General features: G+C 42.5%; 2 protein-coding genes across 6 annotated transcripts in view; both read right to left on the bottom strand.

Moving 5' to 3' along the window:
• Positions 1–2,621, bottom strand: part of LOC310672738 (uncharacterized protein) — a 73,699-nt gene extending 71,078 nt beyond the window's left edge. Inside the window, exon 1 of one of the 2 annotated variants that reach the window (XM_083430384.1) lies at positions 2,457–2,621. The gene's annotated coding sequence lies outside the window, so the exon portion shown is untranslated. The remainder of the gene's footprint in view (positions 1–2,456) is intronic. The other variant, XM_083430385.1, reaches the window with a different exon arrangement.
• Positions 2,622–10,391: 7,770 nt separating this feature from the next.
• Positions 10,392–27,846, bottom strand: IQCB1 (IQ motif containing B1). 4 transcript variants are annotated; one of them, XM_083429583.1, is made up of 14 exons: positions 27,570–27,846; positions 24,200–24,313; positions 22,177–22,339; positions 21,900–22,029; positions 21,097–21,190; positions 20,830–20,929; positions 19,307–19,479; positions 17,423–17,532; positions 15,817–15,926; positions 14,931–15,073; positions 14,012–14,160; positions 13,069–13,197; positions 11,501–11,657; positions 10,392–10,772 (listed from the first exon to the last, which is right to left on the bottom strand). In XM_083429583.1, the coding sequence occupies exons 2-14, from the start codon at positions 24,297–24,299 to the stop codon at positions 10,549–10,551; spliced, it is 1,782 nt and encodes a 593-aa protein (XP_083285709.1). In that variant the 5' UTR covers positions 24,300–24,313; positions 27,570–27,846; the 3' UTR covers positions 10,392–10,548. The 4 variants fall into 4 exon arrangements, with proteins under 4 accessions (XP_083285709.1, XP_083285708.1, XP_083285710.1 ...); XM_083429582.1 differs by lacking the exon at positions 27,570–27,846 and adding an exon at positions 27,358–27,549; XM_083429584.1 differs by lacking the exon at positions 27,570–27,846 and adding an exon at positions 26,577–26,979.
• Between the last annotated feature and the right edge of the window lie 150 nt (positions 27,847–27,996).

Below are 27,996 nucleotides of genomic sequence, written 5' to 3'. Positions count from 1 at the left end.
GTGAGAATCTAGGACTTGCCTCCAAATCACCCCCGCAAGTCCATTTTTGACATGATATTTGAATTTAGGCTCTCCTCGACTTTTTCTTCCCCTCTTCTATGAGTGCCACAGCAAATAAATGCAAAGAACACCCAAGCCTGAAGGAACAATTGTGAATTAAATTTCTGCTGTGTAATTATAATTGAAGAGGTGTAGATTTGGCTTTGGCTGGTTATTTATAGATTCACGTTGGAATTCTATTTATACTTGACATTTTCCAATAATCCAATGAAATAACTCCCCACAAGCATTCAAACAGATGACCTTGCCAATGCCTTCTGGGGCTTCAAATCCATATGTATAAAAGAAAGAGGGGGATATATTATGAATCAGAGTGGTGAAAGGAAAAATGAGTCACATCCTCCTGATTCAAAGGGTGAGATGCTAAGCAGCTCTCTTTTCTTTCTTTTTTTAAAAAAACACTTGAAACTCCCGTTACAAGAAGTATGAAATCAGCTATCCCAGATGGGGAAACAATCATCCAGAAATGTACACATTTTCTGCCCCACTGCTCTGAGAACGCTTAGCATTTTTGCCTACTACAGATGCTGAGCTATCTCAATAATTGACTGGAAAGTGTTTGGATTTCCCTCAAATCTTTATAAAAGCAGGGAAATCCTATTTTTCAATATATCCAACAGGAACAGTGCTTTTTGCATTGGTGAGTGCAGTATGGATGATCATGTACTTAAACAACCCTTGCATGCAAATTTCCACAGGGAGGTGAAAATTCATCCTTTGTATAGTATCTTCGTTTTACCTCTAGGGTGGTTTTTTTAAAAAAAGACATACTTTCATTCATTAATGTTAGAAATCATTATTAATAAGAGGACAATAGGTACAACAAAAAGGCATGGTGAGTCGTCCCCAGACTGTAGGAACAGTCTGTTGAGCATCAGACACAGCCAGGAAAGGAGTTAATGCATTTTGGAAGCAATGCCTTGCCTCTGCAATGTGACAATTCCGATATGGATGCAGCTCTGGCTGGCTGTTTGGCAGGTAACAGACCTAGTAGCAAAAGGATTGGGTCTGTGTACCATAGCAGATACTCTGATAATGTAAGATGTGGTTTCTATTTATTTAATGATGTTCTTGACTTGCTATTTCAAGGGGGTGAGGGATGACCAGAACACAGGCAAATAAGAGAAGACACTGCCTGCACACTAACCTCTTGTAGCTCTCCCTTTCACTCTACGCAGCCATTTGCCTTTGTAGCAAAGCCTATGCTACAGCCCTGCAAGCTTGGGTCAGTATAGCCAGGTTTGCTTTGGAAACCAATTCCTTCCACGCAGTCTTTCTGAACAAAGCTATTCCTTTAATCACCCCCAAACTTCCACAAATCTGTCTTCTTATGACAACTAGCCCCACTGATGAAATCCCTACTAGACAAGATATGGCAGAATGAGGATTTCAAAATAATAATAATAAATTAAGCTATAAGTACATAAAATGTGGAGATGCAATCACATGGAAAGGAGAAATGGATGCTAATTTGTAAGGAGAAAGAAAAACGTTCTGAGAAGTAACTGAAGGAGACTCTTAAATTGAATACTAAATGTCTGCTTTATGCAAGGTGGCAGCTTTTTCTTTTCCAGAAATCATTCTTAAAACCATAGCAGAGTCAAGCAGAAACAACCGGTGCATGATTGTGGAATCCCCAACTGACAAGTGGTTGCTGCAGCTTTGGTTCTGAGGCACCCCTTCCTTTTACACACGGTGGCCCTTATTTTAAATGGTTGTGTTCTTTTTGCAGAACACCGCAGTCCCATAAACCACCATGGATAGCCGGAACTCCAAATAGCCCCATGCACGGTTCTCTGGTGTAGCCTATTATTATTATTACTACAAATTAAAATGAATCAGGCACCTTTCACACAACCAAACCGTGAGTATCTGCATACAGAACTTAACCCTGCAAAGCACTCGACCAACAGCCTTCAAGCCCAAGTGGGAAGTTTCTTCGCCTTCACGCCTTCCTCCACAACCCAGCCCCACCAACCCTTCTGCCAGTTCAGCTTCCTCGCTCCCCACTTCGGAAGAAACTCCGTACCCAACTTTAATGCCTTTTTGGATCTGCAAACCTTCACGCACCAAACAGCCGTCGCTTGGCAGGGTGGGGGGGGGGGTGGAAATCCGCAAGAGCCGGGATGCGCCTTATTGATTGTGTGCAGTGCGCGCACAATAGAGGCAAGGAAGGAAGCTGCACACACACACACACACACACACACACACACAAAATAAAGGCAACAACCACAACCCCAAACGGGGAAGGAGCGCCCATCCACGCCACAATCTACCCCGCTTCCATTTTGGCAAGTTCCCCTCACCCCTTTCTCGCCTTGCATCCCCACCCCCAGCTCTACACACGCGGCTTTTGTTCCCCTGCCGTCCCCTGCTGCGCCTCCCGGTTCCTTTACCTGGAGCGCTTCGGCTAGGATGTTTCGCCTCGCCGCTTTTGTTGCGCCCGCTCTCCGTCTTCGGCTCCAGCCGCTGCAGCACCTTGCGCGGCTGATAAGCGAACCCTCCTCTTCCCCCTTCTCCTCCTCCCTCCTCCTCCTCCCCTGCCGAGCTTGTTGCAGGCTGGCGGGCAGCCTCTGGTTTAGTCCGTCGCCACAGCAACCCCCGGCGAGAGGCGCGCGCGAGAGGAGCAGCGCCCGCGCTGATTGGGTAGCTGCGGCATATATGCAAAAGAGGCGAAGTGGGCCGGGCCTGGGAAGGAGCTTCTTCGCCGGGGCGTGTCGTAGGCGAGCGTGAGGGATGCACCTGCCGGGATCCCACGGAGCTGCTGTTCCAGAGGGCGAAACGGGCGGGGAAGGAAGGGGGTGCTTCTAAGGCAAGGGGAGGGCAAGGTTGCCCGAAAGGGGCTTCGCTGAGCCAAATGCTCGTTTCACTCCCAACGCATCCCCCCCCCCCCGGAAGCAGGTTTATGTCCACGGAGATAACGCCAGACAAAAGATTTAGGGATATCTTATCTCGCGCAGAGAATGCCATTCTTGAATATTTCCAGAGGAGGGGCTGTGTTGAATATTTCCAGAGGAGGGGCTGTGTTGGCTGTGTTGCAGCGGGGAACGAGGAACAAGTCTCGTGGCAACTCAGAGACTTCAACAAATTGACGGTGGCAAGAGGATAAGCATCCATGGGTTACATAAAATGGTCCACAAAAAGCTTGTGCTAACGCCAGAATAAATTTGTGAGTCTTTTAAGGTGCCACAAGACTCTTCGTTATCATTATCAAAGTTGAAGGTTGCTACCACTGCTGTTTATGAAGGCTTTTGGGACTTGGGAGTCTCAAAGGGCCAAGATCATATGGGATTTTCATGAGGGACCGAATGAGCTGGCATTCATTGAAGAGAATTGCCAACAGGTTAGAATTAGGTCAAGGTTTAGTCCTATTTTCCATATCAGCTGAGCTTCCAGTTCTGAAAAAAAAACAAAACACAATATACCTGAATATAGTGCAATTATTATTACTAGATTAAGTTTGTGTACTGCCCTTCATCCAAAGATCACAGGATGGTTCACAATAGGTTGATAATAGGCCAAAGGGAGCAGTGTAATCCCCCAATAGGGTACAAATTCTGACTAAATAAAATAAGTTTCTGACAAAGCTGTTTGACAGTGGCCTGGACTACTTTGGAAGGTAGCAACCTCTTCTTCATTGGAGGTTTTTAAATAGTGGTTGAATGGCCATCTGTCAGATTCTTTAGCTGTCATTTCTGCAGGGGGTTGAGCTAGATGACCATTGGAGTTCCTTCCAACTCTACAATTCTGATTCTCCACAAAAAATCTGCACACGCAGCTCTTGGCATAGTCTTTTGACCGATCCTGACCCAAGTGTTGTTTCTCAATTGATAACACTATACTTTCTTTGACCCCGGGAGTAAAATGATACTGTGTTTTTAAAACATTGTATTTTATAATGCCTGATTTACTACGGGGCTGTCCAAAAACAAGGCACTGTTGCCCAGTAAGAAGAATATTTTATTTATGCATCCATCCATTCTACCCCATTTACAAGACTTAAGATGGATTAGTGTCAGAACAGCATGTGTTAAACACCTGTTGAAAACAGAATATATGTGTTTTTTTAATAGAGCAATGTGACTTGTCCAGTTTGCAAAGGCAGTTATCACAACATCTAATCTATCCTTCATTTCTTTGAATATATATAAATACACCTAATTCTGTTTCCTGGAAGAAGAAAAACACCAGTGGTTTCTCAGTAAGCTTTGTGCATTTATTCACACAATAGCTGAGAAAGGATCTTTTGGGCTTGGAACCTACTGACATCAGTTTGACAGCCCACTGAGATATGTTAAAATAAGCTGCTGCCTGTGCTAACTTTGCTTTTCAGGGAGCCCTTTGTCACTACAGATCTCTAGTTACTGGAGGTCTGAATTAAGGTGGGAAACAGGGTTTATTAGGAAGGAAGTACCAGGAGCAAATGACTAGATGGTGTCAGGATTCTGCTTATTCAGGGACAATAATCTGCCTGTTTGTTTAAAGTGATGGTTCTCTATTGTAGGAACCTGTGACATATAGGACTCTTTTGTTTCCCACACTTATCGAGATGAATTTTCCAAATGTGTTCTGTGGCCGTTTTGTCGCTTGAGGCACTGTGTGCAGATGAATGGCTGTTATTTGTTATTTCTCTAATTTGTATCCTTCAGAGGTTCACTCCTTCAACTGTAACAACATTGCCCCAGCCAAGCAGTATTATCTTAAGGTGGGAGGTAGGATGGGATGTGATTCAACAAATTGTTTCAATTCATCAAAACTCCAGAATTGTACAATAAATCTAAAATGGCCTCATGGGCCAGTTTGGACAGCAGGCTTATTCCCTTCCATCACAGAATGTGTGCTAGTCCGGGGTGAATGCATCGGAGATGACAGAGCCTCTGCTCTGAACTTTCTTGGCCTTTGATGGGTTCCTTGGGTGACCTCTGCACCAGGACCCTCAAATAGATCCTTATTATTGCTGCTGTTATTGTTGATAATTTATGAATAACTCTTAACATGTGCACCAAGATTATTTACAAACATCACAAAAAGAAGCTATAAATGGTTTTTGATGGCAGAGGCCTTTTCACCTAGCTGGAAAAACCCATTGGAACAAAAATGTCTTCATTCCTTTCTGGAAAGTACAGACAGTGGCACATGTGTAATGCTATTTCATACCACAGGGGCAGCCACGTTGAAAGCCCTGCTATGAGTTAATGTGGGATGTGTTTCTCATATTTTTGGAACTTGGAGCTCTCCCAAAGACTGGGTGTATAAAGGATAAGGTGGTCTCTCAAGCAGTCTGGGCCTGAGCTGTATAAGGCCTTAGATGTCAGTACAAGAACCCTAAACTCGGCCTGGTAGCTGATTGACAGCCAATGCAAATTCTGCAAATAAGGTGTTATATGCTGGTGGTAGTTTGCCCCCACAGGCAGTGTAGCCACCTTCTGCATTAGCTGCAGCCTCTGAACCAACCTCAAGGGTAGCCCCACATAAAACACATTGCAGTAATTCAACAGTTGCATGGGCAGCTGTAGTGAAGCTATCCCAGTCCAGGAGCAACCATAAAAGGCACTCCTAGCCACTAAGGACATCTGTATGTTCAGCGGCAAAGCTGGATGTAGGACCAACTGGATGCAGGACAAACTATGTACCTGATCTTTCAGAGAGTGGCACCCCATAAAGGACAGACAAGTTACAGTGGTACCTAGGGTTAAGTACTTAATTTGTTCCGGAGGTCCGTTCTTAACCTGAAACTGTTCTTAACCTGAAGCACCACTTTAGCTAATGGGGCCTCCTGCTGCTGCGGCGCCGCAGGATCACAATTTCTGTTCTCATCCTGAAGCAAAGTTCTTAACCTGAAGCACTATTTCTGGGTTAGCGGAGTCTGTAACCTGAAGTATATGTAACCTGAGGTACCACTGTACTGATTTATTGGACCTGGGAACCTCTCACTCACAGAGCCTCCATCTTGCCAGGATTCAGACATGGTTTATTACACCTCATCTAGCCAACCACTACACCCAGACACTGGTCCAGGGCCTTCTCCAGATCATGTAATATTTGGCAATTACTCATTCTTGCCTTATTTTTACTCCAAACCCAAACAGGGAATCTGCCCTCCCTGATTCATACTAGGTTACAGGCAAATCTACAATTCTTAATTCACATTGATGATTTGTGACTTCAGAACTAGGAAAGTGATAAACTATTACTTTGAGTTAATGCAGAGTGAGAAAGGGGCACAATCTCATTTCTCTTTTCATCTATATTCCACTCCTCTTTGGTTAGCCTCACTCTTTCTGGACTTTGGTGGCTTTCTCACAGTTCCTGCTAGAAAAAGGCTTACTTTCAGTAGTCACATTATGATGTCACTAAAATAACATTGACATCAATGCATCCTATCATATAAGGCTAGGCAACTGTAGCAGACAACCAAAAACTGGGTGACTAAGCAGCCCCAAAAATGCATATTGCTGCAGATCTGATGAAATACCGTAAGTTACAGACCAAATCTGGTCCATGGGTCATAGGTTCCTCACTGCTTCTTTAAGGCAAGGACCAAGAAAGTAACTTTGACATTATAGTAAAAACTGCGTATTACAAACTGCATGTTAATAATAGGTCACTGGCCTAAATACGGTTTTCTCAAAAGATAGTATTCTAAAGCAGCAAACAGTATTTAAAGGGAAAATGAGGTGACTTCTAAATTGTTTTGTGATATGATGGAACCTCAATAGTGGTTTTCTTGCAAACAAATAACAGATAAAACATTGCTTGGACAGAGATATGTACATAGATTGTTTACAATGATATCTATTCTCTCACAGGGGACCACTCATTAAGATTAAATTTAGAATCCCACTCAAATCAATTAAAAATTTCAACATTTAAATGGTGTGCATGAATAGAGCCCCAAAATACATACATTGAACAATGGAAATATGGTTGGAATTCTGTACTGGGAGGTTTGCAGAGCTCAAAAGCCAATGTGTTTGTACTTAAACATAAGTAAACCAACCCTGAGCCAGCCCTCTGGCTGGTAGCAGAAAGCTGTTTTCATCCATTAAAAGAGGTATCTTACAGGAGCAGAATCCCAAGATAAAATGGTAGTAGAGACCACACAGTCCTGGAGAGAAGTAGAACCATGTTTATGCTGATGATAAATAGTCTTGTATGGTGAACTCCACTGACACTTAGATACTTTTAATCAGCCATTGAAAAGGGGGGTTAAAAATGGAAATCCTATTATCTAGCAAACTGCATATTACAAAGGGGGAGTTCATAATCTAGTTCAATGGTGGTAAGTGGCAGAGGCCATTAGCATGACAATGAATGGACTTTTGGTGAGACAGCTCTATAATTCACCAGCTATTTAACACAAGCCAGGGGGTTCATTTCTTTAGAGGAAATGCATTATGCAGGACACCTTTGTGAACATCTCCCTGTGATAAAAAGATGCTATAATGAAGATAATTATGAAGAGTTGGGTATAGAGCACTGCACTGCAGTAAAAATTCATAAAGCAAGGAAGTCCAGTGCAAAAGGTATGACACACAGTATGGAGACAAAGAGAGCCTCGAGGGCAAAGTGAGGAGCAGCTCCTGAAATGTTTTCACATGTCCTAGAAGAAGGGAAACTCTAGGCTCTTCAAAGCTGTTTCCAAGCTGCTCTTGGAACACATTGCTGCACTGTTTTTAATGAGCATTGCTGATTCACTCTGTGCCTAGAATATGAAGTGGTGGGGGAATAAGTCCATTATATAGGAGAAAGCCCAAAGTTTGACACAGTTCCACTTTAAGGTGGTAACTAAGCTACGGATTTGCTGGAGATAAAAAGCTACCCTCTCTCAATAGGTATACAATTTAGAAGGAAATATTTCATTGTTCTGATGCATTAGCCCTGTACTGCCAGTGTCATCATATCACTGCCACACCTCTGTTTCATGACATTAGCTGTGGTGATGTCCCAATGTAGCAACAAACGTTATGCATCAAATCTTAAACTTGGGTGGAATCCACACACATATAAAAAATGTTGTGAAAATGCTTTTTTAAAAAGCATTTTAAAAATACATTGAATTTTCCATAAGGCTCACCATCTATTGTCACATTGTATACAGTCATACCTCGGGTTGAAGTAGCTTTTTAATGAATCTTTTTGGGTTGTGCTCCACGGCGACCCAGAAGTAATGGAATGCATTACTTCTGGGTTTCGCTGCTCGCGCATGTGCAGACGCTGAAAATGAGGTCATGTGCATGCGCGGAAGCAGCGAAACGCGACCTGCGCACACACACAGTCACGTCTTACGTTTACTTCAGGATGCGAACAGGGCTCTGGAACGGCTCCTGTTTGTATCCAGAGGTACCACTGTATTGCACTTAAAACACACTCAAAACCTTTTATTTGCGGCTGTATAGCTGAGTCCTTGGTCTTGTCTTGGTCTGTTAAAAAGGGACTTATTTGTAACAATTTACTATCCTTTAATAATACAAAGAAAAGAACATTGATGGTAGAGAGGTGTATTTCCCAGCCACTCTGTTAGAGGTGAGAAAGCATGTTTAGAATCCAATTTGTCTCCATGAGCTTATTCTGTAAATTCCTTAAAGATTCTACAGTGGCAACAGAGAGACTGTAGGTTAACAGGGGTAGCTACCCAACTATACAATACAGAGAACAGACCTCCTAAAATCAATAGACTACAATAACTCAAGTAAGTAGTGGGTCTACTCTGAGCATGTTGAGCACTGCATAAAGCAACAGCACATGGAACCTATCAATAAGATTCAGTAGATCAGCTAGCCCTAGAAAAGTTCTAAATGAGGGAAGAGACTATAGCTTATGCTATGCAAAATGCCTGGTAGCTGAAATTCTGGCTGTCTTTGTAATGCTTGAGAAATGCTTCTGGTCATGAGAGTCTAGGCCTATAATTTAAAATGCAATCAGAGGCAGGATCTCATAAGGATTCCTCCATTAGTTTCTCAAACTATTTAATACCGCTTCTCTCAGACAAACTAACCTAATAATAATGCAAATTCATTAAAACAGAAAAGTAAATTTCATAGCACATCTAAAGAAGATAAAACATGTACAAATTGGTTAATCAGAAGACTCAAAGCAGAATGGGTTTGGGATGATATTGTAAGTCAAGCGTGGGGAACCTCAGTCAGGGGGCAAGCCAAATGCAGCTCTCTATTGGGCTCTTTGCACTCTCCCTAGGCTACACCCCTTCTCTGCAGGCCTCACCCCCCACACTGGCTCTGCTTTGCATCTGAATACTTTTGCCTGGCTGGAATGACCTCTTGAACTCTGATGATTGCTCTTGCTTGTCTAGATGCAAGATAGAGATGGGTGCTTTAGCTTACTGTGCAGTGCTAAAGCTGGCATTGGTCACCTCACACACTTTTGCATCTGGCTCCACACACCAGTGGCATCTGACCCTTGGAAGGCTACCTAAAAAAGGAATATGGACCTCAAACTGAAAAAATGCTCTAAGTCATAAGGGGACTGAAGCTTCTCTCTGTTGACCCTTGCTTCCTCCCGGAGCTCCGAGGTTCTATTTCCTAGCCTATACATACACACAGCTAACTCCCCATGAAATTAAATTCAAAATCCCACTTTTTTTTAACAATCCAACTGAATTTCACAAATATTTAAAATGCAAATTGTAATGATTTCCAAGTCATCTGAATGGTAAAATTTAGATATTCTGGTTAGAGGTCAAAATCTGTAAAACAGGAATTTGATAACAGCTATATATATACCGTATTTTTCGCCCTATAGGACGCACCGTCCCATAAGGCGCACCTAGTTTTTTGGGGGGGAAATAAAGGAAAAAAATTATTTCCCCCCCAGGCGCGGGGTTGGGGAAGCCCGAGCTTCCCCCGACCCCAGCCCCCAAACAGGCAGCTCTCTGCAAGCCGTGGGAGCCCAGTGCTGGCTCCCGCTGCTAGCGGAGAGGTCCGCGAAGCCTGGGCGCGCTGAGCTCAGCGCGCGCAGGCTTCGGCATGCAGGCACGTCTCCGCCAGCAGCGGGAGCGTTCCCGCTGCTAGCGGAGAGGTCCGCGAAGCCTGGGCGCGCTGAGCTCAGCGCGCGCAGGCTTCCGCATGCAGGCACCTCTCCGCCAGCAGCGGGAGCGTTCCCGCTGCTAGCGGAGAGGTCCGCGAAGCCTGGGCGCGCTGAGCTCAGCGCGCGCAGGCTTCCGCATGCAGGCACCTCTCCGCCAGCAGCGGGAGCGTTCCCGCTGCTAGCGGAGAGGTCCGCGAAGCCTGCATTCGCCCCATAGGACGCACCCAGATTTCCCCTTCATTTTTGGAGGGGAAAAAGTGCGTCCTATAGGGCGAAAAATACGGTATATTGCATAAGTACAAACTCATTTTATTAACTATTTTTTTTGAAAAAAAACAAATCATTTGGACAACATTGGATGGACTGCTTGCCAGACCATCTTGGAATACTTTCTTTTTACACAGAAGACATAGTCCAGACTATAAACTTGTTCATTCCAGATTATGTTTTGCTGCCACCAATGAACAAAGTTCCCACTTCAGCACTCAGATCTTCTGACACAGCCTCTTCCTCTAAGAAGTCTTCTTCCAGCTTCTTCCACCATGGCCACCGTGTATATTTCAACATGGTGCTGTGGGATTGTTTGGCTTTAGCTACCACAGGAACTGATCTACTCATAAAGATATTCAGATCTTTCGTAGTGGATTCTGTTAGACTTGGAGCACCTGTGACAAATGGAGCAAAAGAATCACAATTACTTTTTTTCTTAAAATACAAGGTTGATCATCTTGGGGCTATATTTCTTCCATTTTCCATTATTTTGAGTCCTTTCATGGGTCAGATCCAGTGGGTTTATCCCTTTCATTTTTGTAACCCGATTCTTCTATTTATAATTCAGTGGATCAATCTTCTGGACACTACAATTAATAACCAAATCTCAAACATGCTGGGAAAGTACATGCCACATATAGCTCACAATGGCAAAGGGAAATAAAAGAAGAACCCCAGCATACTGAACTTCATTTTGTTTTGTTTTTTGATACAGTAAGAGGGTTACTGCCCACACAGCAAGCAGAAGATTTCTGTAAAGTTTCCCAAAACACCTTTACAAAAATACTCTCAGCATTAACATCTTAAAGGGGAACAAGACCAAAATTGCCATGGAATCAACAGGCTACATGGCTCATGAGTCACACAACCAAATATTATCTCTGGATGAGTGCTGTGGTGTCTACTATTAGCATGAATCAGTCCCTACACTCACTTTCATCAACATTTACCACAATATGGGAAGAAAATCAGAGCCAGGCTAAAATAATGGTGATGAATTTTGCTGGGTTGCTTGTCTCTAGTTTGTCTTTTTTCTTTTTTGTATTGTCTTATTTTGCTATGGCAGTTTGCTAATGCAATAAAGGTTTTGACTCTCAATGGTGATGATGAGGTAGACACATACTCATTAGCTGGTCCACATCCGTGTGGACTTGGGCTAGCAATGCCTCTCTATGCTGCTCTGCTTTGCGATCCTGGCTTCTTTTCAACAAATACTGGGCCAGCTTTTCCTGAGCTTGATGATGAAGTTCCCTGCTCATTTCTTGTGACATTTCAGAAGCCTGGAGAAAAATGATAGTGCCTGTCACTGTTAGCAGTTATCAGCTTCAAACCTTTGTGGATGTCTACAGCACAACATTTGCATTTCTTGGGTACTTGTAAATCTAATAACTGTGCTGCTTCCTGTGTTTCCTCCCTGAAGCCATCGATCTATCACTGAATAAATTTAGTTTCCTAATTAGGATTCAGGAAGAAGCAAATTCCTATTATTATATTAATGGGGAAAGGGAGGGGGAAAGCACCAAGCAACACCCAATATCTTGTTTCACAGACCAAATAAAGAGGGACCAGTATAGTGCTGATATATTCAGAGTTTACGTTAGGTAAACAGCATGGAACTCTAGGTAAAGGCTGTGTACTGATATTAACTTTTCAAGATTTGGCAAGTGATATTGTAGAGCCATCATTACCTCTACTACCCATCAATTTCTCTCTCTACAGTCAGGGTCTCTTGTCAAAGTAGTTTCGCAGACTTAAAAAAAATGGATTGTGGGGGAAAGCTAACAGCAAAGCTGGAACTGCTGCAACAGGTATGCACACAGGTCTCATAGGCACCTCCTGGCTGCAGTTGCTTGCAGCAGCAGCAGCACCATTGACCAGCAACATATGAAAGCAATAGAAGCAGAATACTAAAAAAAATAAATCTGTAAACATACTGGCACTCCTTGTGAAACAATAAAAAGCCCAGCTGCATTCCTGTTGACAACTATCTTCCTCAGGGCCCCCCAATTAAGGTTCTTCTATGAAGGTAATATTTCTCTGATCAGGAACACCTACTTTTTAAAGCTTTCCTTAAAACACTTTAATATTAGTACCATAAAGGATGTGTGCATATATGTATGAGCACCCATGCAACCATTTGATAAGTGAAAAATGTTCTGTCATTTATGGAAATGAAACAGACTCACTAGTTCATGAGTTTGTGTGGAATTAAAAAAGCAGTTGCAGTTAGGATAGGAGGCAACAGATTTCCCCTTCCCCACTGAGTTATTGCAGTTATTTAACTGCCAATGCTGTATTGTGGCTCCTGTCAAAGTAGTGATTAGGGGCAAAACATTCCTGTTGTTCTATGGATGTGGTTTTCAAACTGTGATCCTAGGTTACCCAGGTTCCTTGGAAGTTACAGGGTCCTTCAGTGAGGAGACAAAGATGTGGCACTGATGCTTCCCTAAAAAACCAGCTTTTACCTGTCTTCACCATTATCTGTCTTCTTCTGTCATGCACAGCTCCAATGAGAGCTTTGCGCATTGTCAAGGCTAAACTAGTATCATGTGTGACCATGCCATGTATAAACTGAAAGTGTGCCTAGACTCCCCGGCAACATGCAGGGTTTCCCAGCATGTCTGTAAGCATTCCTTGGCCAACAAATGAATGTGAAAAGGTGCCCTAGCCAAAGAAGGAATGATGATGTACCGGGTGCAGTTTGATGTAGTCATTCACTTTTTGTTGCAATGATAGCCTCTGTTCATCAGAGAGGTGCTTGGACTGTTTCAAGAGAGAATAAGCTTTCCTTTTCCTTTGCTTTTCCAAGAACTTAAGCACCTGTGGAAACAAAAGTATTCAAGTAACACAATGTATTTATACAGTCAGAATTTTTACAGCAGGATAGTTTCTTGAAGGCCTTCTGGTTAGCTTGGGAATCCACACACACACACACACACACACACACACACACACGAGATAATTCATGAACAAATAGTATCTTGTATTCCATTTAAACTAAAACTTTATTATAATATTCTTGTTTCATACAATAAAAAAACAATAAAACAAGAGTGACTCTCAATTCAGTGCTCTGTCAACATGGAAATGAATACAAACCTTTAAGCTCAGATCTGTTACTTGAGTATCTAGTCCAGCACCCTCCTTTCTGCTGAGTTACGATGAAAGCCAGACCACTGAGAAATATGCATGTTTCTCCATTTGATTTTTTTTCTTCAGGCAGCTACAACTCGGCAAGGCTCAATTTAGCTGGAGAATGTGGTTCTGCAAGCTCAGCTTCAAATAAGAACTTGGCCTCCACAATGTCATCAAATTAAAGAATAATTTTATAAATTGGTAGGAAGGATTGGCCAGGGGGCGGTGGGGGGGGGGGATGATGAAGCCAGAAATGGTTTTCTAGGGTAATATTCAGCACTATGGTCTCAAGTCATTGGCAGCTTCTTGTAACAGGTTTTTAAAAGGGTTGTTCAGATTTTTGCAAATTTTTGCTATGAAGATTCTGAAGACCAATGCTCCAGCTTAATTTTGAGAGCAGATGCTTATAGTAGACTATACTGCAAGCTTTGAATTAAAACATGAATGTTAACTTTTTGGGTAAATTTTATGTCATGGCAGCACTTGGTTGCATACTCACCGCTCTCTGAATGAGGACAGCTGCTTTATACTGCTTAAGAGACTTCTTTTGATGATGAAAATTTCTCCTTTCCCTAAATGCTCTCCAGTATCTTTGGATAGTTATGGCTGACTTCTCCTCCATTTCACGCATATGCTTATCTACCTGACCTAGGAGATAAAGGAGGCAAATTTCTGAATATGTTTGGGTTTCATGGGAGACTCAAGACAAGCCAGCTGGTTTCAAAAAAATTCAGCTCAAACAGCAGAAGCAGACCTTTTTCTAAACCAACATCCAGATATGTTTGAGGACGTTTTGGTAAGGATGGAGATTTGTGGTCCAGCTGCTACACAGATGAGACCCTGTACCAAAGTCCAAGAGGAAATTATTCACATAGAGATCCTCTGGGGAAATTAAACTATTCACATTCAATGAGCAGTTCAGATCCAAGCGTAGAATTGCATTCCTGACAAGGGGCTGCAATAGTCAATACTGAAAGAAATAGATAGAAGAAATTGCACAAGGAAACGAAGTGGATAGCTATCCTGCCCCAGGCTTTGATATTAAGGATGTTCCAGTACAGTTGTTACCTTCCAAAATGAAGGAAACAGAGAATGAGTGGGGGAGAAAGCACATAAACCTAAGGCAAAGAAATGATTCACACATTTACTGAATGAGCATTGAATTACATTCATTTCTCCCATCAACTTGTTCTAAGTATACATTATCCCTATCTCCCTATAAGTCCTAAAGGGACCCAAGGGAAAGATGCTGATACCCTTGAAAAAATACCTGGCCATTTAAGGAAATGGCATCTTGTGCCTCAAATACTAAGTCTTAGGAAACAGAGTATGAATAGAAGTTTTCAACTAAAAAGAAAGAATATGGGAAATTTGTTTCTGCATGGAAAACGCCCTTCATGCTACTATAATAACCATACCTGGATGAACTATTTCCAGTAGCGTAAGCTGTCGTTCATGGAACAGCCTCATGGCTCTCTGTCTCCGAAGCTGCAATTGTTGGCGGAGGTCCTCCTCTTCTTTCTGCTTTTTTAAACCTTGCAACTCCTGTTTTCTTTTAGCTCTACAACAACAAAGTTTTAGAAATTACAGGGGGCAGAGTATTCTACATTTAAACAGGTCTGCACTTATCATGCAGATGGGAACATGTACCCCAATAGTCTCAAGATGCACATGTAGTGGTATGCACAAACATACTGGCCTGGATGCTTAGCGGTGAAGCCTGAAATTCTGATTGGAACAAAAGATTGCGCCGAAATCTGGAAACCCAATACATGCGAAGTCTGCCCTCTACTGGATTTTCCAAACATGTGCCCGTTAAGATACCTTTTAAAAATGCATTTTATTATACAGCAAACCCCTCTATACTTCTGCAATCAATTAGCTAATGTAGCACCAAGAAATTTGCATGCTGCTTAACATATTTTCACAGCAACATTCCTGGCCAACACAATATTATGAGAGGGAAAGAATGTAAGTATTAGGGAACTTCAAAAACCTAATCTCTAGCACAGGTAGAGAAGTTCCACAGATCAGCAAGCATGTTATTGGAGAAACTGCACAAAGGGATGAGGGTCACAGTGACCTGTAGAGGCCACATGCAGGCGCTGGGTGAGACCAGAAGAGAAAACTGCCCCATGATCTGCCTTTGCAATCACCTCACCACGACTTTATTTTTTCTTCTACAAGGGAAGAAAAGAGAAAGAAATGGGAGAAGGGACAAGGGAGTGGGAGGAAGAAGGGCTCCATCACATAACCATCTGTTTGCATCCACAGGTTTGTAATAAACCAAAGGTCTTGGTTTACCTGAAATTTCTCTGCAAGATTGTTACTGCTTTTGGAAGCTGCTTTAATCTTTTTCGCGTTTGAAATCCTCTCCATGCTGCTTGGATTAAGCAAGCTGCTTGATGTAGTCTCTGAAATAAACAAGTCAGAGTAGTGTTTTTTATCTAGGAAAAACAGGTGCCGGTACTCACCATGAGTTGTTACAGTAAGTACGACACTTTTTAACAACAAAAAGAAGCTGTTTAATGCATACCCTTGAGTACTCCCTGGGTCTGAGGATTATGCTCATTTCCCCATCGAGCACAGTGACAATATTAATACAACTTTAATGCTTTGCATCTCCCCCCTGCCCCATGTCAATTTAAACTATTCTTCGGTGGTGGGGTGGACAATGTCATACTATTATTTGCCAGAACAATTCCTGAGTGAATTCAAACTGATCTGCCTCTTTCCAGGTAATACAAAACCTCAACTTTACATGATCCAAATGAAAACAAGAATTCATTTTTTAACAATTAGAAATGTTCTGAATATGCAAGCATTATCAGCCTGCCCAACGGAACAATGCACACAATCATCTCAAGGCAACACACAATTTAAACAGCTAACAACTGCTTTAAAAATCACAAAAACCACAGTTCAAGTCCTTTGAGAAAGGTTTGATCCCCTCCTCAACCACCAGTGTCCATTTCGCATTCTCAGAGTTGTCAAGTGACAACCTGAAAATCCCCCTGCACCTCAATATTCACTGATGAATTGGGAAAAGATCCATTTGCTTAGCTTTAGCTTGTGTGCCAGCTGCACCTTTTCCTGGGCCATGCTGATCAGGCCAGTGTCACTCATGCCCTGCTCATATCGAGACTGCACTGCTGCGGGGGTTGTGGGGAAGAGTGTTTAGAAACTGACAGGGACAAAATTCAGCAGCCAAGTGGTTTCTAGTGCTTGCTTTTCAGAACTTATTACACTAGCTCTTGTCCATTTGCACTGGCTTCAAATTCATTTGAGAGCACAATTCAAAATGTTGTTTATTACCTCTAAAGAGCTAAACAGCTTAGGACCAGCTTATCTGGAGTAGTGCTTCCTCCCATATGAAGTTACCTGTGCACTGTGTTCAAGATGTGAGACCCTATTTCATCTTCTCCCACCTTCAGTAGTGCATTACCAGCTTCTGAGGTGGGGAACACAGAGTGGACCCTCTCAGTGCTGGCACCTGGACTCATTTCTGATAAATGTCTGTTGGCTCCCTTTCTCCCAATTTTAACAATGGCAGCAAAGACTCTTATTCCACTGTGTTTTTAATCATACCTACTTATACGGTGATGTGTCATTAAAGTGACTGCTTATGTCCTTTCATGCACTGTTTTAATGATTTAATTGACAATGTATTTTTGTATTTGAAAGCTGCAATAAAAGAGGGTGTGTGTGTGTGTGTGTGTGTGTGTGCATGTGTGTGTATGAGATTTATAAACTCTTAGAGGTGTTTCTGTGTTAATTGATCTATTGTACCTATAACATATTGTGAATAGATGTTGGTTGGAGGCACTGAAATACACAGTAATATACTGATGAAACTTTAAGTACAAGCTACTTCCACCACATACAGAACTCAGTAAGATTTCCACCACACCTGTGTTTTGACAGCCTTGCAATTTTCTGAGCACAGCAAGTCCAAAAGCTGATTGAGGTTCCTGTCAAATCCTTTGCCAGTCCACTGCTTGCTTAGAAGGCTTTGTAGTCCTTAATCAGTGAGACACATCAAGATAAATATGCTGCTTTATAAGAAGCACAGTTAGTTTGCTTATCCTGCAGACACTGGAAAATTATAATTGTACATGCCAAAGCAGGCAGTATCATGAATTTTCCTCACAAAAGCATGAATGGTGAAAAGAATGAATGAAGTGTTGATACAACTAAAGGTGTTTGCACCTGCAAAGTGAGGGGAAAGCCAGATTTCCCTTCAGCTGGAAAACAAGCTAACCATGGGCCTTCTGGTGTATGAACTAGTATAATGCACACTGGCAAATGCATTTGTCCCAATGGTACAGAGTATTTTCAAATGTACACATAAAACATGTACAGACATGCCATAAAATGCAATATTGAAATGGTTGCAATAGTGCTACAACTTTCTAGGCCATTTATTTTGAAGAAAAATCATATTAAAAATGGCAAAATACTCAAGTCAATTAGTACCATGCAGGAAAAAACCAATTTCATATATAATGACAGCTCAAGTATGCTGTCCTGGTTTAATAAAGAACCTACCAAGACAATTGTATTGACTGAACAAACTTGGCATTGGTAATCGGTGGCGGAATGGCAGCTTATGGCATTCACTTTTGGATGTTTACCCAGAAGTAGTTGCTCTCAGATGTCACAAGAGGCACCTGGAATTAATCTATACATGCTGTAAGGAGCCCAGGTACCAGCTCAATCGAATGGCAATGCAGAATAAAAACTTACTTTGTTGCTTGTCAGTTTCATGGGCTAGCTTCGCTAATCAATTTCAGGTTGGCTTAACTTTATAGATGACACTGACAGTGTTTACATGTAACATTAAACCAGTTTAGCACAGGGACGGGGAGACTGAAGCCCTCCAGACGTTGTTTGGTTCCAACACTCATCTATTTCAGTCAGTGTGATTAACGGTCAAAAATGATGGGCATTGTGGCCATCCAGATGATGTTGGACTCCAGCTTCCCCACTGTTGGTTTAGCACTATATACCTGAGCATAAAGGAGCCCACATGAAGCATTAGACTCAAGCACTAGACCATCCCCCTAAATGGCTGGGAGGAGGAATAATGATGATTAAGTTTCACTTTAGCCAATTCCTGGCTTGTCCTTATGTACAAACCAGGAATCCTGGTGTTAAATAAACTCTAGTCAATGTAAAAGAAGCCGACTTAAAACCATGAGTTACAAAGCAGGCTTGTTAACAACTTAAGAGTTTATTTTAAACCTGGATTCCTGGTTTTTGTGTTAATGACAAGCCATTAAGTGAAACCAAATTCTGTATTATTCTTCTAGCCTTACAGAAGGTGAGAGGGGAAGATTAGTAGAACTCAAGCCTTTACACGGCCGTGCGGAGGCTCAAGCTTATAATGTTACATCATACAATGTATGGATTAGCATTATTGGCAAAAATTGCCTAAAAGTAGTGCAACATCAGATGTGAAAAGGTTTTTTCACAGATGTGAAAAGGTATTTTGTGAAAAGGTTTGTACCAAGCATAGAGTTGGATCCACATTATGTTACATGAACCTAGGTCCCATTCAATTCTGGATCCAACCAATAGGCTTTATGCTTATCTGAGAGCAAGTCCCACTGACATCCATGTATGGAACTTTAAGTTTTCACATTCAATACCTTTTAGAATTGATACACAAGTTCTAGGTTGTACAAAGTATACCTTTGCTTTTGGAATTATAGTGGGCCTTGACCCTGAAGGGCTAATCAGTGCCAGCGTTACTACAAAATTCTTCCCAAGTCTGAGAAACAGAGTAACAAACCTTTGTAGCGGGTAGCGAATGTTGTCACAAGTTGGGCATCAGACTGTGCAATCAAGAGTAACAGCTTTATAGCTGCATTTCCTATGACAGGATTGATGGAAGACGAAAGCTTGTAAACAAGCTCATCTAAAATGCAGTGCAGGGACTTTTCAGCAACTTGAAGTAACACAGCACTGACATAACAAGAAAAAAGATGGAATGATACTGGAGTCTCTTCAATGGTGCCAGACGGGAGGGGAAGGTAAGCAGATTACAGTAGCTAGCAAGTATTGCACCAAACCCTTTAGTAACTTTAAAATACAACTGTAGTGCTGCTTAAAGGTTGCAAAAGGGATTTCTCTTAATAGTATTGACAAGTAATCAAAATGGATCACACAGAAGAAGTTTTGCTTGGGTTGACTCTGGTTGTACTGGCTTTCATTATATTGAGATTATAAGCTACTACAGTGGAACCTTGGTTCTCAAACGGCTTAGTTGATGAACAAATTGGCTCCCGAATGCCAAAAACCTGAGGTGTTCCAGTTTTTCGGAAGGTGAACGTCTGACGTGGCTTCCACTTGAGTGCAGGAAGCTCCTGCAGCCAATCGGAAGCCGTGCCTTGGTTTTCAAACGTTTCGGGAGTTGGATGGACCTCTGGAACGGATTAAGTTCTACAACCAAGATACCACTGTATATTCAAGTGTTCTAAACTGCTCTGAGTGGACCACTCTGAGAGGTTCTCTGTACAAGAAAGGCAGGATACAATATTTAATAAATAAATGCACACAATAAAATTAATAAAAACAAGCTGAACTGATAGATGGTCCTCCAGAGAGAAGAGGATATGGCTGTTGGTTCGACAATATTAAAAGTCGCCTGCCTCTTGAGGTAATGCATTATAAAGCATTCCTTCTAAATTTGGAATCGTAACCATTTGGTGCAGACAGAAAGGACCCCTCAAGGTGTATGAATCTATATGGTATCTCTGCTTAAGTCAAAAAATGATACTGTTATAGCAGGAGGTCATGCAACATGTGCAGCAGTTAATGGAATGGAAGAGTTTGTCACTTATCACTAACATATTATAAAAACACCCAGTAGAGGGCCTTGGCACACATTTGCATTCAGCATAGCAATGTCACCTGCTACCTAGAGGGAATAATAGATGGACTGCCTTGAATGGGAAAGAAATGGGAAACTCCCAGAATAAAAGCATAATCCTGAAGATGATGTGAGAACACTCTACCATCAAAGGGTAATTAATGCACAATAAACTGCTCAAAAAGGCCTTTGCTTTAAGAATCCTAGACGCCTCCTATGAACGATCATGAAGTTCCACGGATGATATTTATGTGGTTATCTTGAACTAAAACAGCAACTAGGAAACCACCTGTCATTCTTCTGGAGCTTTTACTGTGCCTTTAACTCTCTACTCCTGGCAGTAACTCTTACTCATGTAAATAAATTCAGAGAAGTGATTAGCACTGTATGATAAACTTTAAGATATATTAAGGGAAATGTTTAAATTAAGGTATATCAATTACCTATTGACTCTTAAAATATTCTGCAACACAGACATCATTATGGTTGAAGTTTCAACATCGTCCGTCATCAGCAGTTGCTGGAAGTGTCTGTTCTGAAGCACTAGGGTGAAAAACAGGAAGAAAACTCAAGCCATGAAGCAATATCCATGAATTTGTAGTTTTACCAAGGAAAAACACAACAGTTATCTACAAACAAAAGAGGGAAATATTTCATCAGAAACCGCTATGCAGCTATAGTAATGATCTTTCAGATCTTTCTTTCCTTACCATTTCCTGTTAGCTGAATGAATCCACCACACAGCCAGCAGATGGCATCAGTTACTGTTCTGAAACAGTGTAAAAATTCATTCCTCTCTTCATCCTTCACAAAAAAGCAAAAAATTAAGATTATAATTCCTGAAACATTACTTTGAAAGCAACTTATTCTGAAGTTATATACTTGCTGAGCAGGGTAGTTAATTCTGAAACTGCCTCCATCCAAACTTCATCAGTCTGAGGTCTGGGAACTCCTTTGCCAATCACCATTAGTGGACAGATGCAGCTTTTAAAAACTTACAACACTTTTTCTACTGGAAAACCAGCTGGTTCCATGGGTCAGTAATGCTACTACTGTAATCTGATTCATCAAATCCACCAACCTTTTTGGAATGGTCTGAATTAAAACTTTCAACATTTAGTTCAACTTTTTGAAATGCTGCTTTAAGAAAGCATCTACACCACAATATTTGTCCTGGAGGCATGTCATAATCCTGCTTGAATTTTTTTTAAGTTCAATAAACTATTAGTGATTTAATTTTTACTGGAGCTGATCCAAAATTTCGGTATCCCTTGCTGTCAACCATGGCATCAAACAATATCATAATAGGCCAAAGCTTCCTGCTGTAATATAGTTGTTCTGAGTCCTGATTCCACAGAAGATATGCCCTTGGTATTTGGTATGCAAGGCGCCTGGAGTTGGGGGGCAGGGCAGGGGAAGACTGCCTGAATAAATCAACTATTCAGCATGTTAACATGTCAAGAAGTTACAAAACAGTTCCACTACACAACCTTAAGCCGTTCAGCCTGAATACCTTGATAGCTCGGATGAATCGTGCTTGCAGGCGCCTTCCCAAGAAGAGGAGATTGTCTGCTACAGAAGGAAGTAGCTTATTGTAAAACTCCTCTGGTTCTTCTTTTACCTCAAGGCCCACACAACACTGGCTGAGAAAATAAACACACATACATTTTAGCAGTTTGCAGGTAATGCAGTAATACACCCAGGCTAATACACAGTCACACAATGATTTCAAGAAGGGTGGGCTAGAGGCAATTCAGGAATAAAAGCTGTGTAACCAAGGAAGAGTTTACCTTAGTATCTCTGCTATCTGGGCAGCAGTAGTCCAACCTCCAAGCACTCTTGTGTAATCTTGCTTAAGGACTAATGTGCAGTATTGAACCAGATCGTAGTAGTACAAGTCTTGTTTAATTTTTTTTAATTCGTTGCTGCCAGGCGGTGCACTATTTAAAATATCTAGGGAAGAAAAATAAACCAAAACAGATGGACCAGAAGCTTGGGTGACAAAATTATACTTTCTCAATTACAGCATGTGACACTCAAGTACCCTTCTACTCTGAAAGGGACTATAATATCAAGAAAGATTAAGTGAGCATGAGACAATGTGGAAGCCCAACTACCATCTTGTCGTTACTGCAACACTGATACAGAGGCAATTGCCAGCTAGGAAATCTATAGAACAAACAAACCAGACGATTCATGCGTAGAATGCTTACAGAATACATTATAGGTGGATAGAAAAAGATGGGCAAATAAGTCAGTGGGATGGTGCAAAGGAGAATTAAGAAACGGTGGAGATGCAAGTATGATGAAAAATAAGGTGGCTTATAGAAGACTTCCTTGTTTTGCACCAGTAGAATTACTAGACTCTGGCCACAAAGACTTCCTTTACTAGAAAGTAGCCCTCTAGCAACTGACAGTTCCTCTAGCTATTATGCTGCTGCAGTTCATCAGCAGTCTCTCTCCAGAATGTATATAAGACTTGCCTGTAAGTAGGAGCAACTCTTACCATATAGATTTTAAGAACACAGAAACAGGCCCATGCGGGGGAGGGGGGAGGTGTAACCCGGTACAATTGTCCCAGGCCTCAGAGGGCCAAGGTGTCAGGGGACCCTGCTAGGGGCCTGCTGGACTTACAATGTCATGCCAAAACCTTTATTCTAAGACTCCCACCCCGGGCCTCAGGCAAGCTCTACACAAGCCTGCACAGAAGTCCCATTCTAGCTCAAACATAACAAACAGCTCCCAGTTCTTCCCTTCATCCTTAATTCTAGTTCTTGTGGCACAGCACCTCTTTGGTTCTATTTCCCTACTTTTGCCTTTCAACATTCTATTCCTTGCACAGTGTTAAAAATAATGCAAATTAGATACACTAGTTAAAATTGGCTTAGTTTGCATATAGTCTCTTATGCGCTGGGTACACACATTTCCAATGACAGGCAGTGGAAGGCAGGGAGAGAAAAGTTTATATATTCATGGAGAGAGAGAGATTGTTTCTATAAACACATATACTCTGTTATATCACCCTCTAAGAAGATCTCGAGGAACTCCATGACTCCTGTCAAACAGCAATATCATTTATACAGCTGCCGTGTTGAAAAAGGACAGAAAAGAAACTAACCATCTCCTATAGATGAGTTCTTTTTCCTCTGCTGGCCTCAAATCAATAATTATATTTGGAAAGACTTGCAGAAAATATAAAATATGCACATATAGACTTTGTAGAATTTTGTTTAGTCGTTTAGTCGTGTCCGACTCTTCGTGACCCCATGAACCAGAGCACGCCAGGCACTCCTATCTTCCACTGCCTCCCGCAGTTTGGTCAGACTCATGTTTGTAGCTTCGAGAACGCTGTCCAACCATCTTGTCCTCTGTTGTCCCCTTCTTCTTGTGCCCTCAATCTTTCCCAACATCAGGGTCTTTCCCAGGGAGTCTTCTCTTCTCATGAGGTGGCCAAAGTATTGGAGCCTCAGCTTCAGGATCTGTCCTTCCAGTGAGCACTCAGGGCTGATTTCCTTAAGAATGGATAGGTTTGATCTTCTTGCAGTCCATGGGACTCTGAAGAGTCTCCTCCAGCACCATAATTCAAAAGCATCAATTCTTCAGCAATCAGCCTTCTTTATGGTCCAGCTCTCACTTCCATACATCACTACTGGGAAAACCATGGCTTTAACTATACGGACCTTTGTAGAATAGTGAATCTCAATATTTCAGATAGAGTTTAACGAGTAGTGAAAAACAATTTCATTTATGGTATAAGAATCTCAACACTTGAAACTATTTCATCACTGGTCTGAAAGAACTCAACCTATTTACCTTTTAACTTCAGCAGCAGCACAGGGACATCCTGATCAGGGCTTTCAGTAGCCTGGGAAGCCAGGGACAATATTCTGGAATCCACTGATAATGGCTTCATTTCATCCAAGCCAACTATATTTTAAAATAAAAGAAGAAAAGACACAAAACATTTGACTTCAGCTATGGAAGAGAGCACTGATGTTTTATAGGAAGTGAACAGATAAATAAAAAACAGTTCAACAAAACAGATGCATCTAATAAAGATGATGTATGATAAAATCCACACTAGGTAACCATAGGAGGATGTGTTCCAAAGACAAACCAATTTTAATAGCAGATTCACAGAATATGCCTCTTCTACTCTAAATGACATCACGTGTTTTTCCACAGCTAAGCTAGAAAACATAGTTTAATAATTGACATCTTAGCCCAAAGCCCCAGGCCCACTCCCTGGAACTGCCAGTTAGTTGATTTCAAATAAATCTGTGTGAAACACTTTTGCCAGATACCCTGCAGAGCTGTTGCCAATAACAGTAAACAGACCTGGCCTAGATGGATCATTGGTCTGACTGTAGGAGCCAGTTCCTCATACCTTTATTAAGCCATCATATGGAGCTGTTATTAGTAGGTGACCGCAGTGCTTGTCAAAACTGGGACAAACTGGAAGGTGACAAACTACTCACTTTACAAATACCAGCTTAGTTGTTCCCACTGACTGATTCCTAGCGGGCTATAGCTGGAAATTATTAAACAGAAGAAAGCAAACAAAAAGCCCACAAAGTAAAAAAAAAAAAGCCACTTCATCATTTTATGGCTATCCAGAGTTGGTAGAGGGGAGAATCATAGCTTGGGAAACAATTGGGTATAAATATTTGTGATCAGAGAAAATATCTAGGACACTTGAGAAATATCTGCTAGTCTGGCCATATATGACTGATGTGAGACTTTTCATTTAACAACTACTAGCTGGCTGAGTATTCTTTATGAAAATTTGTTTGCAGTGAAGTAACACTGTTGAACACCAAGGTATCAGAATGAAACGTAGTATACATTGCCCAGGGGACAACTCTCTGTTTCTTCTTTCAGTACCAGCTTAACTCCCACACCTGTTTCAAAGGGAAAAGAAAATGAAAAATGCAACACAACGTGCTGAGGCACTGGAATGGCAACTGGCATGCATTTTCAATACACACTAAACTATTTATTTATTACATTTATATACCACCTTTTTCTTCCCGTGAGCTCAAGGTGCTGTACATGGTTCTCCTTTGCCCCATTTCATCTTTACAACAGTCCTGTGAGGTAGGTTAGGCTAAGAAGGAGTGATTGGCCCAAGTTCACCCACTGGGCTTCATGGCTCAGTGGGGATTTGAATCCTTGTCTCCAGCACTCAAACCATTATGCCACACTGGTTCTAGTCTAGTTTTACTACAAACCCCAGTTTGATGTCACCCCCTCCACATTTGTACATTTCCCTCCTCAAATGATTAATGATCAAGAGTATAGCGATAGTTCCCAAGCCCACATGCTAGGGAACAGTGCTGTACAGAAGAGCGAGATATGTACACATAGGCTTCTCCTATGATGTGGAACTCTGTGCAACGAGGAATCCACATCACAAGGGAACTTATTTGACACATAGAGCACTCTCCCTTCTATGCATGAGCAGCAGTGGAGTGAGAACAGGTGCAGGCACAGTCCCATTGTACATGACCATAAATCACATGAATGAACACACAAACAGGACACAAGTGTCAAGGGAAACAAAACACTGTGATACAGAAAGACTTATGGACCATAATGAAAATTGATGCACACATTCACAGCTTGCTGCTGTTCCAAGTACAAAGTTCAGCTCAGCCTCCGCCCCACATTTCCAAAAGGGAAGAATGGGCAAATGTAGGAAGCTGCTTAATGCAGTCAGATCCTTAGCTCAGCATCAGACTGCATTTAGCTCAGCATTGTCTACTGATGACAAAAACCCTTTAGGGTTGTTCATTTTTTTTGTAACGAGTCAGGATTGAACCTGAAAATCTATGCATGTAAATACAACTTAAGAAGAAGCTGCCGGATAAAACCAATGGCCCATCTGTTCCTAAAGTGGCTAACCAGATTTATTTATTTAAGATAAATAATGCATCCTCCTGAGGGGACTTACAAAGGATAATTTCATATGCATAGTAGGTACATTATGCTTCCAAATGATCTACAGAATCGGAATTGTGGAGCTGGAAGGGACCACAGGGCCAGCTAGTCCAACCCCTTGCAATACAGGAAGACATAGAGCAATCCACTCATAATGCTTCCAAGTCAGGCCCCCAATGCTCTTTCCTTTTCTAATCCACCTCTGTGCCTATTCACCAAAGTAGTTCCCAGCTCCTACACCTTCGCTCACCCTTGTTCCACCTGTTTCCTTGGATATCCCAATGTCTCAGTCCGCTAGATTTTGTTTGAAGAATGGAATGATTCTGTATGTTGAACAGCCCTCCCCTTTTGACTTTCTGTTATCCAAAGCCCTTCATATCTGCACTACAGCAAGCAATAATCAAGGCCATGAAGCTTGATCTAAGCACAATGAAGAGAATCCTGCTTCTCCTTGTCTTAGCTTCGAAGACAGCCGTGGGCAGCTTCAGAGAGAGGGAACTGTCAGCTGAAGCAAGACGAAGGTGTCCAACTGCTGCCTCCCTTGCCACTGGAGGCCTCTGCGCCTGAAGTTGGTTACCTCTGAGAACCACAAGCAGATCAGGCACACACTCCTATTCATGTTCCCCAGCATGGGTGTAGCCAAGCAGAGGCGGGGGGGGGGGGGAGCGGCTACCCCCCTCAGATCAAGTAAACCAACAGAAATACTTAATTAACTGACCAATCAGATCAGTCTCCCCCCCCCCCCAATACTGGCTACACCCATGTTCCTCAGCAACTATAATCCAGAGACATACCACCTCAGAGTGGACAGCTGTCATGACTAGCAGCCACTGAGCGCCTTATCCTCCGTGCATTTCTCTAATTCCCTTTTGTAGCTTGTCCGAGTTGGCAACTATCACTATGTGACGCGGTAGTGGATGCCATAGTTCAACTACCGGCCTTGTGAAGATGCATCACCCTGGATGATTCACATGGCAGAAGAGAAGTCAGTGTGCATGTTCAGGGCACCGTCCCGAGTCCCAAGCACAAACCTGAGGTTTGATCCTCCCGAAACCTTTCACGGGTTGTTAAGAAGGCCTCTCAAACACTGCGCCCTTTACCAGATTGTTCACAATGAACAGCCTCACCCTCCGCCCATTACCCTCAAACTTCACGCTCCCGCAGACACCCCGACTATTACCAGCCCCCTCATGCAAGCGCCTCCTTCCACAACCGGAAGGACTAATGCGGTTCTCTTACTCACACGGCCAGTTTCACGGGTGAGGTCACGAGGGCTCCTGCCCAATAGGAACGCGAACCTGGGCGCGAGGAAGCGGCAACCGTCCCGCCGACACGCGCTTCGCCAACCGTCCCTCCGTCCTTATTTGCATATGTTCCCTCCCTAACGCCTCGCTCGAACTCCAGGAGGCTCGGCAACAGGCGGGCAGCATCCCCTCACCCCACTGTCACTAGTGACGGACGCTTACGGTGGGCGTGACTAAGGTGCGAAGCTGCAGCCAATAGAGAGGCGTTGAAGCTCCATCCGCGTCGCTGCTTCCCTCTGAGGAAAACCGCGCGGGGTGGTGGGGGTTGGTGCTACCAAACTCGATCAGCCACTGAGGAGGCGGGGTGCGGGAAAGGGGGCGCGGCCTCTGGGAGGAGAGAGCGAGGTGGCCCCGCCCCCTCGCCTC

This window comes from Podarcis tiliguerta (assembly GCF_965153285.1).
Source record: "Podarcis tiliguerta genome assembly, chromosome: 1".
In the NCBI taxonomy this organism is placed as follows: Eukaryota; Metazoa; Chordata; class Lepidosauria; order Squamata; family Lacertidae; genus Podarcis; species Podarcis tiliguerta.
The sequence above is the reverse complement of the archived record's forward strand: the minus strand, read 5'-3'. Positions and strand labels throughout refer to the sequence as shown.

What these genes read in the sequence shown, in the direction of transcription:
- IQCB1 (XM_083429581.1), bottom strand. Translation starts at nt 25,458, where the DNA reads ATGGGGCAAAGGAGAACCATGTACAGCACCTTGAGCTCACGGGAAGAA. An exon ending in CATTCAGCTAACAGGAAATG is followed by an intron (nt 20,930 to 21,096) that starts GTAAGGAAAGAA and finishes TTTTCACCCTAG; the next exon opens with TGCTTCAGAACAGACACTTC. An exon ending in ATTCGCTACCCGCTACAAAG is followed by an intron (nt 17,533 to 19,306) that starts GTTTGTTACTCT and finishes TCACTGATTAAG; the next exon opens with GACTACAAAGCCTTCTAAGC.